General features: G+C 44.3%; 1 protein-coding gene across 1 annotated transcript in view; it reads left to right on the top strand.

Moving 5' to 3' along the window:
• The first annotated feature begins 3,375 nt into the window (after positions 1-3,375).
• The window catches only part of cactin, a 20,066-nt gene continuing 5,712 nt past the window's right edge, over positions 3,376-17,729 (top strand). The window contains exons 1-5 of the mRNA XM_078198721.1: positions 3,376-4,423; positions 11,081-11,176; positions 12,106-12,251; positions 14,780-14,942; positions 17,142-17,267. Of these exons, the coding sequence (XP_078054847.1) occupies positions 3,425-4,423; positions 11,081-11,176; positions 12,106-12,251; positions 14,780-14,942; positions 17,142-17,267 (1,530 nt within the window). The 5' untranslated portion in view covers positions 3,376-3,424. The remainder of the gene's footprint in view (positions 4,424-11,080; positions 11,177-12,105; positions 12,252-14,779; positions 14,943-17,141; positions 17,268-17,729) is intronic.

The raw sequence follows: 17,729 nt of genomic DNA, 5'->3' as shown, positions 1-17,729 counted from the left end.
CCTGATTTTGGGCCAACTCTTTTAAAAATGATGGGCAGGACCCAGATGCAGAAGTCCCGGCTCCTTTTCTGACAGGTCCCACTTTTGCCAGTAACAAGGCGACACAAGAGGGAAAACTGAACTGTGCCATTTGAATTTAATGCTGAGATCAAACAGATGATACTTCACTGTTCCAAGGGCTTTAACATAGTATGGGAGTCATGAATTTATTGGATAGATATAAACTCTCTCGAAGGGCAGGTAAGGTCTATGTATGTCATGACCATATGTTTTTGACAGCCCCGACCCTCTATACATGATAAAAAGACTGAAGCTGTCAGGGTTAAAAAAAACAGCATCTGCTGGACTGCTTTGACCTGCCAACCGGTTTAGAAAAAAAGCATTATCTATCATCTGTGTCTGCAGTTTCAATAGACGTCTTTCTCACCATTTTCCATGGGCTGTAACTACAGCTGTCTTTATGAATGTTTGACTGAATTACAAAAACACTTAACTCCACAGGAGAGGGGTGTTAAGTTCACATTTCAACTGACAGGTTAAATAGGCCATGATATGGTTGTAGGCTATAATTTTGTTTTTATAACAGATTACACACTTGAGAGGATTTAAAATATTTGAATGGTTTAATGAATAAAAGTTCTTTACACGCTCAAGTGCATAGGGGTGAGAGCACTATTGGATTGTTGTAGGTTTGTCTCCCTATTTCCATGTGGCTTCTAAGGTCTGCCCAAAGTGGATACTGGACGAAGCATGGGGATATGAGGTTGCATGCGTTGTCATGAGGGGACATGGGAGTAGGTGGATGGATGAGGGATATGAGGGGCAAGGGCCGGAGGGCCTAACAGCTTCTAAAGCTGAGACAAAGCCCAGAGAACATTGAATCCTTGCAGTGAAGCAGGAGGCCATTTGGCCTATCGAGCCCATATTGACAACAATCCCATCCATCCCCATAACCCCATGAATTTACCCTGCAAATCCCCTTGATTGCAAGGGCAATTTAGCATGGCCAATCAACCTACCCCACGCATTTTTGGAGTGTGGGAGGAAACAGAAGCAACCAGAGGAACCCATGCAGACACGGGGAGAAGGTGCAAACTCCACACAGACACTTGGCACTCAACAGCCCTGCGACCACCTACACTCTGCTCCTGGCATTAGCAGACCCAACTCTACTCCCCCTCCCCAGAATGAAAATTGGGTGTAACGGGTATTGTGAGATGGTCTGTCCAAGCTACCTGCCTCGATAGCAGAAATCCAGCCTCTTGCCATTTCTGTATCGCCAAGGTGCCTCTGTAAGTGCAATGTTAATGCCCATCTAATAGTTTTTAAAGATCTATACATTGGCACCATACACTGTATAATAAACCAATGTAAGAAGTTTAACAACACCAGGTTAAAGTCCAACAGGTTTATTTGGTAGCAAAAGCCACACAAGCTTTCGAAGCTCTAAGCCCCTTCTTCAGGTGAGTGGGAATTCTGTTCACAAACAGAGCTTATAAAGACACAGACTCAATTTACATGAATAATGGTTGGAATGCGAATACTTACAACTAATCAAGTCTTTAAGAAACAAAACAATGGGAGTGGAGAGAGCATCAAGGCAGGCTAAAAAGATGTGTATTGTCTCCAGACAAGACAGCCAGTGAAACTCTGCAGGTCTACGCAACTGTGGGAGTTACTCCCACAGTTGCGTGGACCTGCAGAGTTTCACTGGCTGTCTTGTCTGGAGACAATACACATCTTTTTAGCCTGTCTTGATGCTCTCTCCACTCCCATTGTTTTGTTTCTTAAAGACTTGATTAGTTGTAAGTATTCGCATTCCAACCATTATTCATGTAAATTGAGTCTGTGTCTTTATAAGCTCTGTTTGTGAACAGAATTCCCACTCACCTGAAGAAGGGGCTTAGAGCTTCGAAAGCTTGTGTGGCTTTTGCTACCAAATAAACCTGTTGGACTTTAACCTGGTGTTGTTAAACTTCTTACTGTGTTTACCCCAGTCCAACGCCGGCATCTCCACATCATAATAAACCAATGGGCAGGGGTCACTGGGATACAGTAATATTTCTGATTTGACTCTGTCCTATTCCACTTTGAGAATAAGCAGCAGCTTCCAATGAGGAATTACTCAAAATCCGGATCCAGCCTTTCCTGGGAGCACTCCAGCTTTTTTTTATTCAATCGTGGGACATGTGCATCACTGGCTGGGCCAGCATTTCTTGCCCATCCCTAGCTGCCCTTGAGAAGGTGGTGGTGAGCTGCCTTCTTGAAACACCGCAGTCCATGTGCTGTGGTTGACCCACAATGCCGTTAGGGAGGGAATTCCAGGATTTTGACCGAGCAACTGCGAAAGAACAGCCATATATTTCCAAGTCAGGATTGTGAGTGGCTTGGAGAGCAACTTGCAGGTGGTGGTGTTCCCAAGTATCTGCTGCCCTTGTCCTTCTAGATGGAAGTAGTCGTGGGTTTGGAAAGTGTTGTCTAAGGATCTTTGGTAAATTGCTGCAGTTCATCTTGTAGATGGAACACACTGCTGCTGTTTAGCGTCAGTGGTGGAGGGAGTGGATGTTTGTGGACATGGTGCCAATCAAGCGGGCTGCTTTGTCCTGGATGGTGTCAAGCTTCTTTAGTGTTGTTGGAGCTGCACCCATCCAGGCAAGTGGGGAATATTCCATCACACTCCTGACTTAAGTTTAAAGTTCATTTATTAGTGTCACAAGTAGGCTTACATTCACACTGCAATGAAGTCACTGTGAAAATCCCCTAGTCGCCACACTCCGGCGCCTGTTCGGGTACACTGAGGGAGAATTTAGCACGGCCAATGCACCTAACCAGCACATCTTTCAGACTGTGGGAGGAAACCGACGCACCTGGAGGAAACCCACGCAGATATGGGGAGAAGGTGCAGACTGCACAGACAGTGAGCCAAACCGGGAACCAAACCCAGGTCCCCGATGCTGTGAGGTAACAGTTCTACTGCTGTGCCACCCCTTGTGCTTTGTAGAAAGTGGACAAGCTTTGGGGAGTCAGGAGGTGAGTTACTCGCCGCAGGATTGCTAGCTCCATATAGTGTCCCCACTCCAGCCCCACACAGCACTCCCCTGTGTGAATGATTGAACCCTCAGACTGACAGCAGCTCCCTGCCACCTGTGGCGCACTTTCTACGAGACGCTAACCAGTAAAGGACCCCTTATCGTATCATACAAACCGCCTGATCCATCTGTGATTTTTAATGGCGTGGTAATTTGCCATACTTTTTTTTCTTTCGTGGATTTTTTAAAACTATGGCAAAGGGGAGATATTATTATCCGACGTTGGTGATTTTAAGGGAGCCATTAATGAATCAGGCAGGTTGTAGTCAGGCCTGCGCCGCTGGGTGAGGTAGGACCCCCCCCCCCATGGCGGTTGGGTTGACGGTTGGACGGCGATGAGCTCGAGACGGAGCCCGGAGCGGAGAGGCCGCCGGAGGGAGGAGAAGCGGCACCGCAGCCGCTCCACTTCCCGGGATGCGGGATGGAGGAGGCGGCGGAGCGCCGGCAGCAGCAGCCGGGAGCGGAGCCCGGCCGAGCGGCGGCGATATCGACGGACAAGATCGCGCTCGCCTCCCGCCGGCTCCAGGAAGGCGTCCCGCTCCCCCGACCGCCGACCGGGCCGCTCTCGCTCCCCCGACCGCCGACCGGGCCGCTCTCGCTCCCCCGACCGCCGACCGGGCCGCTCTCGCTCCCCCGACCGCCGACCGGGCCGCTCTCGCTCCCCCGACCGCCGACCGGGCCGCTCTCGCTCCCCCGACCGCCGACCGGGCCGCTCTCGCTCCCCCGACCGCCGACCGGGCCGCTCTCGCTCCCCCGACCGCCGACCGGGCCGCTCTCGCTCCCCCGACCGCCGACCGGGCCGCTCTCGCTCCCCCGACCGCCGACCGGGCCGCTCTCGCTCCCCCGACCGCCGACCGGGCCGCTCTCGCTCCCCCGACCGCCGACCGGGCCGCTCTCGCTCCCCCGACCGCCGACCGGGCCGCTCTCGTTCCCCCGACCGCCGACCGGGCCGCTCTCGCTCCCCCGACCGCCGACCGGGCCGCTCTCGCTCCCCCGACCGCCGACCGGGCCGCTCCCGTTCCCCCTCCAGCACCTCCTCCTCCTCCTCCTCTTCCTCCGCCCCCTCGTCCCGCTCCGGCAGCCCGGGCAGCGTCAGCCGCCTGCTGAGCCTGCAGGAGAAGCTGAAGCAGAAAGCCGAGAAGAAGCAGCAGCGGGAACTGGCCAAGGCCATGGAGACCCCCGAGGAGAAGCGGGCCCGCCGCCTGGCCAGGAAAGAGGCCAAGGAGAGGAAGAAGAGGGAGAAGATGGGCTGGAGCGAGGAGTACATGGGTTACACGAACGCCGACAATCCCTTTGGAGACAACAACCTGCTGGGCACCTTCAAATGGCAAAAGGTCACTGTGAATTGCTGCAAAGCCGTTTGCTGTTGAATGTCTTGTTCTCCTGTGGCCCTGTGAAGTCCGTGGACCATGTCTATGTTGTGTGTCTTAGGCTGTACTCCCTTTTTGTTTTCCTAAAGAACCTTTTATTGATGTTCTGTTTGCACTTCAGTCCCACGCTCCTGATCTATGGACATCCGGTGCGGAGAGGGGAGGGTCGGGATGGCGACCTCCTCGTGAACCTGCTCCTGGGCCTGGCGAAACGCGCCATTTACCGGTCCAGGCAGCGGGCGATCGAGGGGGCCGTCCATCCTGACTGTCTGCCCCTCTACCGCGGCTACGTTCGCAGCCAGGTGTCCCTGGAGAGGAAGCATGCGGTGTCCACGGGCGCGGTTGACGCCTTCCGTGCCCGTTGGGCACCGCAGGGGTTGGGGTGCGTTATTGACCATGACAATCACATTTTAATTTGATGTTTTTAAGCTTCCTTTGTACTTTGATTTTTGTTCGGGCTGTTCCCCCCTCCTTTTGGGGAGCTGCCCCTTTTGCTTTGTCCTGACTTAATCTGAGTTTGTTTATTTGGTTTGCCCTAAAAAGAGGTCAGCTGCATTAAGATTCACCCCACTGGGATGAGAGGCTTAGAACTCATAAAACCCCTACAATGTAGAAGAAAGCTATGCTGCCCATCGAGTCTGCACTGCCAACTATCCCTGTAACCCAATGTATTTACCCGGATCATCCTCCGACACTAAGGGGCAATTTAGCATGGCCAATCAACCTAACCTGCACATCTTTGGCGTGTGGGAGGAAGCCAGAGTACCCGGAGAAAACCCACGCAAACATGGGGAGAATGTGCAAACTCCACACAGTCACCCCAGGCTGGAATTGAACCCAGGTCCCTGGCGCTAAGTGACAGTGGTGTTAACCATGGTGCTACTGTGCTGCCCCTACAGAAGAAAAGCTGGGCCAGTATCCATTGGAGGTTAGAAGAATAAGAGGTGATCTTATTGAGACATATTGCTAGTGAGAGTAGGAATAGGAAGATTAGGCAGATGAATATGTGATTTGAGAGTTGGTGCAGGGGGCAGGAATTTAAATTTTTGGATCATTGGGATCTCTTCTGGGGAAGGGCTGACCTGTTCAAGAGGGACGGGTTACACCTGAATTGGAGGGAGACTAACATCCTGGCGGGGAGATTTGCTAGAGCCACTCAGGAGGGTTTAAACTAGTTTGGCAGGGGGGTGGGACCCAAAGCATTAAGGAGACAGAAGAGAAGGTTGAGAACAGCACAGAAGTTAAAGAGAGCACATTAAGTAGTAACGGCAGTACTTGTACTAGAGAGATCAGGCAAAAGCAAGGGAAGTCCAGATTAAACTGCATTTATTTCAATGCAAGAGGCCTGATGGGCAAGGCAGATGAACTCAGGGCATGGATGGGTTCATGGGACTGGGATATTACAGCATTTACTGAAACATGGCTAAGGGAAGGACAGGACTGGCAGCTCAATGTTCCAAGGTACAGATGCTATAGGAAAGATAGAACAGGAGGTAAGAGAGGAGGGGGAGTTGCACTTTTGATTAAGGAAAACACCATGGCAGTTCTGAGAGGGGATATATCCGAGGGTTCGCCCACTGAGTCTATATGGGTTGAACTGAGAAATAAGAAGGGGGAAATCACTTTGATAGGTTGTACTATAGGTCCCCAAATAATCAGTGGGAAATTGAGGAGCAAATATGTAAGGCGATTACAGATAGCTCCAAGAAAAATAGGATGGTAATAGTAGGGGATTTTAACTTTCCCAACATTGACTGGGACAGCCATAGTATTGGAGGCTTGGATGGAGAGAAATTTGTTGAGTGTATTCAGGAGGAATTTCTCATTCAGTATGTGGATGGCCTGACGAGAGAGGGGGCAAAACTTGAGCTCCTCTTGGGAAATAAGGAAGGGCAGGTGACAGAGGTGTTAGAACATAGAACATTACAGCGCAGTACAGGCCCTTGATGTTGCGCCGACCAGTGGAACCAATCTAAAGCCCCTCTAATCTACACTATTCCAATATCATCCATATGTTTATCCAATAACCATTTGAATGCTTTTAATGTTGACGAGTCCACTACTGCTGCAGGCAGGGCATTCCACGCCCTTACTACTCTCTGAGGAAAGAACCTACCTCTAACATCTGTCCTATATCTCTCACCCCTCAATTTAAAGCTATGTCCCCTCGTGCTATAGCCATCACCATCTGAGGAAAAAGGCTCTCACTATCCACCCTATCTAGTCCTCTGATCCTCTTGTATGCCTCTATTAAGTCACCTCTTAACCTTCTTCTCTCTAACGAAAACAACCTCGAGCCCCTCAGCTTTTCCTCATACGATTTTCCCACCATACCAGGCAACATCCTGGTAAATCTCCTCTACACCCTTTCCAACACTTCCACATCTTTCCTATAATGCGACGACCAGAACTGTACGCAATACTCCAAATGCGGCTGCACCAGAGTTTTGTTAGTGAGGGATCACTTTGGGACCAATGACCATAATTCCATTAGTTTTAAGATAGCTATGGAGAATGATAGGTCTGGCCCAAAAGTTAAAATTCTAAATTGGGGCAAGGCTAATTTTGATGGTATTAGGCAGAAACTTTCAACAGTTAATTGGGGGAGTCTGTAGAAAGGCAAAGGGACATCTGGTAAGTGGGAGGCTTTCAAAAGTGTGTTAACCAGGGTTCAGGGTAAGCACATTCCCATTAGAGTGAAGGGAAAGACTGGTAGAAGTAGGGAACCCTGGATGACTCGGGATATTGAGGCCCTGGTCAAGAAGAAGAAGGAGGCACATGACATGCATAGGCAACTGGGAAACAAGTGAATCCCTTGAAGAGTATATCGGATGCAGGAGGAGAGTTAAGAGAGAAATCAGGAGGACAAAAAGATTGCGAGATTGCTTTGGCCGATAAGGCAAAGGGGAATCCAAAGAGTTTCTACAAATACATGAAGGGCAAAAGAGTAACTAGGGAGAGAGTAGGACCTCTTAAGGATTAACAAGGTCATCTTTGTGCGGATCCACAAGAGATGGGTGAGATCCTAAATGAATATTTCTCATCACTGTTCACTATTGAGAAAAGCATGGATGTTAGGGAACTTGGGGAAATAAATAATGATATCTTGAGAAGTGTACATATAACAGACGGAAGTGCTGGAAGTCTTAAAGCGCATCAAGGTAGATAAATCCTCGGGACCTGATGTGAAGTGTATCCCAGGACACTGTGGGAGGCTAGGGAGGAAATTACAAGTCCCCTAGCAGAGATATTTGAATCATCGATAGTCACAGATGAGGTGCCTGAAGATTGGAGGGTGGCAAATGTTGTGCCTTTGTTTAAGAAGGGCTGCAAGGAAAAGCCTGGGAACTACAGCCAGTGAGCCTCACATTTGTAGTGGGTAAGTTGTAAGAAGGTATTTTGAGAGACAGGATCTACAAGCATTTAGAGATGCAAGGACTTATTAGGAACAGTCAGCATGGCTTTGTGAATGGAAAATTATGTTTCACATATTTGAGTTTTTTGAAGGGGTAACCAGAAGGTAGATGAGGGCAGTGCAGTTGATGTTATCTACATGAACTTTAGCAAGGCCTTTGACATGGTACCACAGGTTGTTACAGAAGGTTAAATCTCACGGGATCCAGGATGAGGTAGCCAAATGGATACAAAATTGGCTTGATGACAGAAGCCAAAGGGTAGTTGGAGAGGGTTGTTTTTCAAACTGGAGGCCTGTGACCAGCGGTGTGCCTCGGATCGGTGCTGGGTCCACTTGCTTATATTAAGGATTTGGATGAGAATATAGGAGCCATGGTTAGTAAGTTTGCAGATGACACCAAGATTGGTGGCGCAGTGGACAGTGACGAAGGTTATCTAGCATTGCAACGGGATCTTGATCAATTGGGCCAGTGGGCTGACGAATGGCAGATGGAGTTTAATTTAGATAGATGCGAGGTGATGCATTTTGGTCGATTGAACCAGAGCAGGACTTACTCAGTTAATGGTAGGGCTGTGGGGCGTGTTATAGAACAAAGAAATCTAGGGGTACAGGTTCATAGCTCCTTGAAATTGGAGTCACAGGTGGACGGTGGTGAAGAAGGCATTCGGCATTCTGGTTTCATTGGTCAGAACATTGAATACAGGAGTTGGGATGTCTTGTTGAAGTTGTACAAGACATTGGTAAGGCCACACTTGGAATACGGTGTAAAGTTCTGGTCACCCTATTGTAGAAAGGATATTATTAAACCAGAAAGAGTGCAGAAAAGATTTACTAGGATGCTACTGGACTTGATGGTTTGAGTTATGAGGAGAGGCTGGATAGACTGGGACTTTTTTCTCTGGAGCGAGGGAGGCTTCGGGGTGACCTTATAGAGATCTATAAAATAATGAGGGGCATAGATCAGCTAGATAGTCAATATCTTTTCCCAAAGTTAGGGGGAGTCTAAAACTAGACGGCATAGGTTTAAGGGGAGAGATACAAAACGGTCCAGAGGGGCAATTGCTTTCACACAGAGGGTGGTGAGTGTCTGGAACAAGCTGCCAGAGTTGGTAGTAGAGGCTGGTACAATTTTATCTTTTAAAAAGCATTTAGACAGTTACATGGGTAAGATGGGTACAGAGGGATATGGGCCAAACACGGGCAATTGGGACTAGCTTAAGGGTTAAAAAAAGAGCGGCATGGACAAGTTGGGCTGAAGGGCTTGTTTCCATGCTGTAAACCTCTATGACTCTATAAGATACTGAGGGAACTGGAAAGGGTGGGTTGAGAGGTTTTTTGTCCTTGTGGAAGAGATCAGGACTAGGGGACACCGTTTAAAAGTAAAGTGTCTCCCATGATGAGAGATTTTGGGCGGGAAATTCCTGCCGTGCTCGCCCCAAAGCCAGAAAATCCCACCCGAGGTCAACAGACCTTTACATGATCCGTGTCCTGCCCGCTACGATTCCCGTGGTGGGCGGGATGGGAAAATTCCACCCTTTGTTTCTCTGAAGGTCATGAGTCTGTGGAGTTCTCTTACCTGGAAAGTGGTGGATGCAGGTGCCATTGAATATTTTGAAGGCTGAGTTAGACAGATTCTTGATTGACCAGGGAGTCAAGAATGAAAGGTGATCTGATTGAAAAAGATCCTGAGGGAATTGGACAGGGTGGATGTTGAGACGTTGTTTCCCCTTGTGGGAGAGATCAGAACTAGGGGACACTGTTTCAGAAAAACAGGGTCTCCTATTTTAGACCGTGATGAGGAGATTGTTTCTCTGAAGGTTGTGAGTCTGTGGAGCTCCCCTACCCAGAGAGTGGTGGGGGCAGGGTCATTGAATATTTTTAAGGCTGAGTTAGATTCTTGAATGACCAGGGAGTCCAGGATTATGGGGATAGGAAGGAAAGTGGAGTTGAGGCCACAATCTTATTGAATGGCGGAGCAGGCTCGAGGGGCCAAATGGCCTACTCCCATTCCTAACTCGTATGTTCGTAAGTAATTCCAGTCACCCTTCATTGAGTTGCTACTAACACTAAAGCTGTTTTGTTCTTCATTTTAATAATGTTTAATGTTTTGGGCAGGAATATCCTGCCCAAAATCTCTCCTCATCACAGTCATGAATGGGAGACACTTTACTTTTAAACGGTGTCCCCTATTTCTGATCTCTTCCACAAGGACAAAAAACCTCTCAGTACTCACCCTTTCCAGTTCCCTCAGTATTTTATAAAGAGTCATAGAGGTTTACAGCATGGAAACAGACCCTTTGGCCCAACTTGTCCATGCCACCCTTTTTTAACCCTTTAGGAAAGAAGGATCTTGCATTTATATACTGCTTTGTATGGCTGATGGGTGTTTGAAAGTATCCAGTTAAATACTTTTGTACAGTAGTTCATTATTGCAGTGTCGGAAATACAGCATTTGAGTTGCTGCACAAAGTCCTACAAGCAGCAATGTGACAATGTACAAATCACCTATTGTACTGATGGTTGAAAGAGAAATATTGGGCAGGGCACCAGGAGCATCCCATGTTTTCCCTCAAAGTGCCATGTGTTTTTGTTTACTTCCACCTATGAGACCTCTAATTAAATTTCATCAGGAAGACTATGATAGTTGAGATATTGTTATAGGAAACTGTTGTTTTGGTTGGCTTTTGCCATTGAACTATTTTTTTCCAGATCCTAAACTGCTCTCTGCCAATCTCAGATTTCTTCCTCTGCATATTGTACTTTTATGAAGACAATCATCTATATTTGATATACTCTCTTGTGAATCAGTGGACTCTGTTTCAGTTAATTTTTTTTTGGTTGTGTCGTTTGAGGGATGAAGTTTACCCAGAGTAATTTCTGTTCTGTGGGATCCCTCGCACCCATCTGAAGAGGGAGGTTTAATGTACTTCCAACAATGTAGTAGGCACAGCATTAAAATGATTGTCAGTTAATGCTAGTTAACACAGGAAATCCACTTGTGCCTTTCATTAAAAAAGCTGATAAGTGTAACAGATCCTTTGTAACAGATGCAAAGGAGCTTTAATTGAAAATAATGCTTCCTTTGATTCTTGTAATTGGCTGATAGTGTTATGATTTTACAAATTTTGTTCTGTATCATGAGAATATATTGTGTTAAGGAAATATAACTGCTTTGTTGAAATACATTTTTATTTCTTGCATTATAGGCTCTGGAAAAGAAAGGAATTAGTCACCTTGCTGAAAAGGATTTAAAGGATCGAAACAAGCGAATTCAAGAGGACAACCGCTTGGAATTGCAAAAAGTATGGATTAATATCTCTTAATTTTCCACAAACCTTCCATGGTTACTGTCCCCTGTGTCCTCAAAATGGCTGCAACTATAAGCCGCCATCTGGCCCAAGTTAGTTGCAACTGACTAATGAGTGTTTAAGAGAATTAGAAAGATCAAATAATTGTTCAGTTAAAAAGAGGGGAGTTAGTCCATAGCTGCTTTTTTTTAAACCAAAAACTTGCTTTAGTTCTGTTGCCTGTGAAGGAAACTTCACTTGCTAGAGAGTGACTCACTTCACACTAAGCAATGTTTCCTATTAAATTACAGCTCCAAAGTTTGTTTCTACAGTCTAATATGTTAGAGGTTAACACTTTATTGATTTCTGAGGAAATACTACGTTTAGATTGTGCAGTTTATTGGAGGCAACATTGATGTGGTCTGTGAGAATTAACAATTGGTAAATCTTGGAAACTTGTGTCTATTGTGGCTCAGTTAGTAGAATCCTTGCCTCTGAATTACAAGGTCCTGGGTTCAAGTCCCATTCCGGGGCTTGAGCACATACAAATCAAGGCTGATATCCAGTGCATTACTGATGGAGTGTAATGTCGATCCGATGTCAGAAAAATCCAATTTTTGTCAGTAATATTTCAGGCTTGTTAACAAAGTATTTATTGGCATAAAAAAATTAAGCTTGTTGACAAACAGGTGTCAACTTTGTAGAAACAGTTCCAGTGAAAGATAACAGTAGATGAAAACACAGATAGACTGATGCGTGCAGCAAGTTTACAATGTTGTTGATGAATCTCAAACTGGCAAACCGCTCTCCTGTGAATTAATAATAATTCAATAAATTTTACTTACCCTCATTTGATTGTACAATAGAACTTCCATGTGGCTAGTGAAAATTGTCAGTTTGTTTTTTGGTGAATCTAAGTAAAATTTTCACTCTTGTGGCTCTAGGTAAAACAGCTCCGTCTTGAACGAGAACGAGAAAAGGCCCTGCGGGAACAGGAGTTGGAGATGTTACAGCGGGAGAAAGAAGCAGAACACTTCAAGACCTGGGCAGAACAGGAGGATTATTTCCATTTACAGCAAGCCAAATTGAGGTAAGCATGAACATATTTCTCTGTCTCCTTACACCCTGTAAAATAACTTTTTCCATAGTTAGGAAATAGAGATTAAGTAATTTATATTTGTAATGTGTTTGGAATGAGGCGTAAGTTTAAACTTTAAACTAGGATTTATACTCCAATTAGCTTTATGTTAAACAAAGGTGCCTACATGTCTATAGTTTAGTTTCTCTTTAAACTTTACCCACATTGTGATGGAGGTTTTATGATGTAAAAGCAGATACAGACTATAAAAAGTACTTAGCTGAGGCTTAGCAACCAGAGGCTCACTGAAAAAGCAGAAACATTTGAGTTCAGTTGGAACCAATTAACTGAAACACAAGAAACTTTCCACAGAAGCTGCCAGTACAGGCAGGACAGTACAGGGATGCAGAAAGCAAGTTAAAGCTGAAGTTCCAGAAACCACGGATTGAAAAGACGAGTCCCAGGAAGACACTGAATCAAAGGGCCAAAGAACCTGAATCTGAACAAGATGCAGTTACTGAAGCTAACGAAAGGGGCAGAGAGAGGCTTGCAATTAAAGACAGCTGCCAGGTGCAGATGTGGAAAAGTTGGCAAGTGAATGCCAGACATCTGAATAATCCTAAGGTTGGTGACACCTGTGTTGGAATGGCTCGGTACTTGAGAGATTGTGTGGAAGTCTGAATGCACGTGGTGTTCTAGGGTGGAAGAATACTGATATGAGAGATTGAAATTCTAGTTGTGGATCCTTGGTGAAGATATCAAAGAGAAAGCGTTGCCTTGGAGAAGATTCCAAAGTGTGCCCTTTTAAGAGTGGAGTTTGAAAACCCTTCTTTGAAAGTCAGAGTTCCATTGAAAGCCGTTGGCTCAGTGTGACAAGCATCTGGGGGATTTGATGAGAAATCCACAGAAGTTGTTTTGGGTGGCATCTGTCACTGGTTTCAGAGTGTGGATGTCTGACCACAGTTGGCCTGTTGGTTTGCATGAACTGTGTACTTAGTAGGAAGCCTCACAACACCAGATTAAAGTCCAACACTCACATGATGAAGGAGCAGTGCTCCAAAATCTCGTGATACCAAATAAACCTGTTGGACTTTAACCTGGTGTTGTGAGGCTTCTTACTGTGCTTACCCCAGTCCAACGCCGGCATCTCCACATCATGCATACTTAACTGAAAACATTAGAACATGAAATATATTTTGGAACTTATGTAATCCTGATAAACCTATGTATATCTGTAAAGTAAAGCTGAGCATATTATAGTCAATGTTTTCTTGTTTTATTCTTTTGTTAAAAGTTAATCAGCAGTCCTGTAACTCTGTTCACCCGTGTCTCTAAGCAAAGAATAAAAGTTGTGATCTATTAAGCTGGAGTTCCGCTCTAGGACCTGACTGCCCAGTAGTAACATCAGCTGGGATCGTAACAGCATATTTTCTGGATTGAAAATAATGCAGTTCTGTCTGTATGAGAACATATCTATTCAGCACTGGGTATCACATCCTGTATGTCTGCAGGGGAAAGTGTAACCTGTAATACATATTTTATAACTAGCAGATCTTCAGTGATATTGCCCCATGTGAGTTGGAGGTAATGTTGTTTTATTACAATTGGGTTTTATTAACAAAGTTAGAGGAAGTAAGTTAAAACATTTGCAGATTGTGTGCATGGTTTTAAAACTACCATAATTTAGACAGCTTTGATGTTGAATCATTGCCAACAATGGCCAAGTGGTGTTTCGGTAAAAAATTATAAATATTTGCCTATTGGTAACTGTTTAGCTTGTTTGTTTTAATAATCAGTTCTAATGCTCAGTTGTCACTTTGTCAATTGACCTGCAGCTGAGTCTCACACACATAGAAAATGCAATTTAAAAACAGAAAATGCTGGAAATATATAGCAGGTCAGGCAGCATTTGTGGAGAGGAGCTGTGTTAACATTTCAGGTCATTGATGGGAAGTCATCTTGAAAAGTTAACTCTGTTTTTCTCCCCGCAAATGCTGCTTGACCGGTATATTTCCAGCATTTTCTGCTTTTATTTCTGACTTCCAACATCTGCTGAAGTATTCCGTCCTTATCCAGTGAACTTGGAGAAGTGGTGGGGCACTTTGATTGCCCTTGAGATAAAAAGAAAATGAGCTGAGGTTGTGTTCCCAGTAGCAGTACTGCAATATCTGCTGGAAATCATGTGTGCGCACCAACCCTAAGCCACTTCTTGAGCTCAGATGGGATTTATATTTTTGTCACCATGGGTAATAGTAGGATGTTCAACAAAATTTGTTTAAGCAATTATGCTGTGTCTGATGCAAATGTTACTTTGGTTTGGTCACGTGAAGCACAAGTGAATTTTTCTGAGGCTTAAAGTAGAAATCTGTTTGCATAATGTGTGCTTTGCTTCTACAATCTGTTAGCATATCTCAATGATAATCCTATTCAATTGTACCCAGTATAATATGTAGGTAAAAAAATATTTGAGTAAGACCGTACCTTATGTTGATGTATGATAGTGAGAAGATGGCTTTCTAATCGTTCTTTTTTTGATTTAGATCAAAGATCCGCATCTTGGGAGGCAGAGCCAAGCCAATTGATCTTCTTGCTAAATACATCAGTGCAGAGGATGATGATCTAGCTGTGGAAATGCATGAACCTTACACGTTTCTAAATGGACTGACTGCATCAGACTTAGAAGATCTTCTTGAAGATATCAGAGTATATACAATATTATTCCCTCTTTCTCAGTGATGTCTTGAGATTTGGTTATTGGAGATTCACATTCACCAGGAGGCCTTCACCAATGCCACCATCTCGGGAAACTAGGAATAGGCAATAAATGCCGGCCTTACCTGAGATGCACATATTTCCTGAGAGATTTTTTTTAAAACCTAAGTTTAATGCTATTTCTGTTCTGGCAATATTTGATTTTGACACTGGAGAGTGTTTCAGCATTGGCATGCCTCAGCACCAAAAGCAAAAGAGTTTTCTTACGATTGTTTCAATATAACTGTCATAATGTAGTAATAGTAGTGATTGTAATGAATTATATTCAATAACTGCTTGATAGCTACGCCATAGAGCGTAATCCACTTTCTTTGAAGTTTTATTGCTTGGACAAGATATTTAAATTTTGTGATTTTTCTAAGTAAGCAATTTTAATGAAATATGGGCAGATTTGAATTGACATCGTTCAATATTTTGTAGTTTGAATTAAGATTCGATTAGTAATTGTCTCAGCATTGACAGTCTACTAGCACAGTGTAGAAGTTGGGAGATGGCTTTTATTTGATGTTTAAGCCTCAGACCCAATGAACTTCAACACTGGCAAGCAATCAAGATAAAAAATATTTATTTGTCCTGTCCCGCAACGAGTTTACAGATTTAAGATTTGACTGTGAGGTTATTTCATATTTCTTGTCAATTTCAGATTTTCTTTCTGTTAAGTAATTGATTCTCAGGCCTTTTTTGAAAATGTACTTTCTGAGGTACAGCCACTAGATGTCACAGCTGCACTAACTTTGAATTTTCACAAAATGTTCAGAACACTTTACAAATTGAGGAAAAGATGGGATTAAATTTGTGGGAAGTGAAGAGCTAGAAGGGAAATGAGAAATTATTCCACACGCGATTACATTGGTCTGGAACACACTACCTGAAAGAGTGGTAGAAGCTGATTCCAAGGGAGCTTTCAAAAGGCAATTGAATATGTACTTGAGAAAAATAATTTGCATGGTTAAGAGGAAAAGCTGGGGTGTGCCCTACCATTGATGGCCATGACTTCAGCCATCGAGGAATCCCAAGCTTCTCAACTCCTTTTGAGACCCCCCCCCCCCCCCCAACTTAATATCTACCTCTTTCACCATGTTTTCGATGACGCCACTCCCTTTTCTCAATGTTCATTCATTTCCGATTACACTTTTCAAGTGCCTTGGGATCTTTTTCTATATTAATAGTTATATTAAAGCATGTTGTTAATCTTGATGCTAGAGTTTGTCTGATATTGTGTTCATGCGCAACCTGTACATAAGAGTTTGTCAAATGATAATGACAAAAGCTTTTTTTAAAATGGAGATATGCAGGAAATGATTTATATATACTTCAATCCAGCAATGAATATGAACTATAGTCAGCGCCTCAGCAGAGATTTGAATGATGTCTCGTGCCTTCCTAATGCACCATATATTAGATGTAAATTGGGCTCCTCTAATGGGCTATACATTTAACCATAGAAACCCTACAGTGCAGAAAGAGGCCATTCGGCCCATCGAGTCTTCACCGACCACAATCCCACCCAGGCCCTACCCCCATATCCCTACATATTTACCCACTAATCCCTCTAACCTATGCATCTCAGGACACTAAGGGGCAATTTTAGCATGGCCAATCAACCTAACCCGGTCATCTTTGGACTGTGGGAGGAAACTGGAGCACCCGGAGGAAACCCACGCAGACATTTAACTGATGAATCACCGAGCTCTATAAATTAGGAAAGTCCCAGGATCTGCGCCTGTGTTTTAAGGTTGGAAGAAAGTTTAAGATGAGGAAGGTTGACCAGATTTCAATTTCTGATCATTGACAACGCCTGTTGGACGTGAAAATGTGTGAACTTTAATGAGGCCATATTTCTGCTCCGTTGCGAGGTGTTCAGTAGTTGGCTCCCTTTTAACATTCATCATCAAGGCTCGCACATAAATGATGTCTATACCCCATTGAGGTTTGGTTGCTGCGGAAATACAAATTAGGAATATCCAATATGTGTTAATGCTTTGAGCATTTTGTGTCAATAAATCTCAAGGGGAAAGGCTCCAGTAATTAGACTGTGAGATGATTTAGAAATAGAAATATTAAAATGGTCTAACCATGAATAAGTTGAAGATCCTTGTGGGACTAACTGACTTTTTTCTTTCTCTTAAGGTTTACATGGAGTTGGAGCAGGGGAAAAATGCTGACTTTTGGCGAGATATGACGACCATCACTGAGGATGAAATAAGTAACCTGAAAAAGCTGGAAGCTTCAGGAAAAGGACCAGGTAATGGGAAAGTAATAGAATATATACAGAGGATGGACAACACTGAATTTGTTCAGCAGAAATTTTTATTCACCATTTGTGTTAAAGCACTTGCAACACCAAAACTCTTATAACAAAGCTACCTCGACAAGATTGTTTAGTAAAATAAGATTAAGTAAAATCTTTTTCCTCTTCCTTATCATTCTCTTTAATTATTAAAACTTTGCCGTTAATATCTATCTCAATCTATCTATCTATTTTTAATTTTCCTTAAATGGATCTTTTATTTGCTTGTTTTCCCTCTACTGCAAGTCTCACCACTTAATTTGGAATCCAAGTGGAAAAGAATGCCTCAATTGGTGAAAAATCATTAATTGCATGACGTCCACCTTCAAATGCTGTCTTTAAAGCCAGTTGAACTCTTGTGCAAGTGGCATGTTGGTCGAATAAATTAGGAGCTATCCATGAGACAAGTTATATCATCTGATCCAGTC

The sequence above is a fragment of the Mustelus asterias genome, chromosome 26 (genome assembly GCF_964213995.1).
Source record: "Mustelus asterias chromosome 26, sMusAst1.hap1.1, whole genome shotgun sequence".
Taxonomy (NCBI): domain Eukaryota; kingdom Metazoa; phylum Chordata; class Chondrichthyes; order Carcharhiniformes; family Triakidae; genus Mustelus; species Mustelus asterias.
This window is presented reverse-complemented; position numbering and strand designations above follow the sequence as displayed.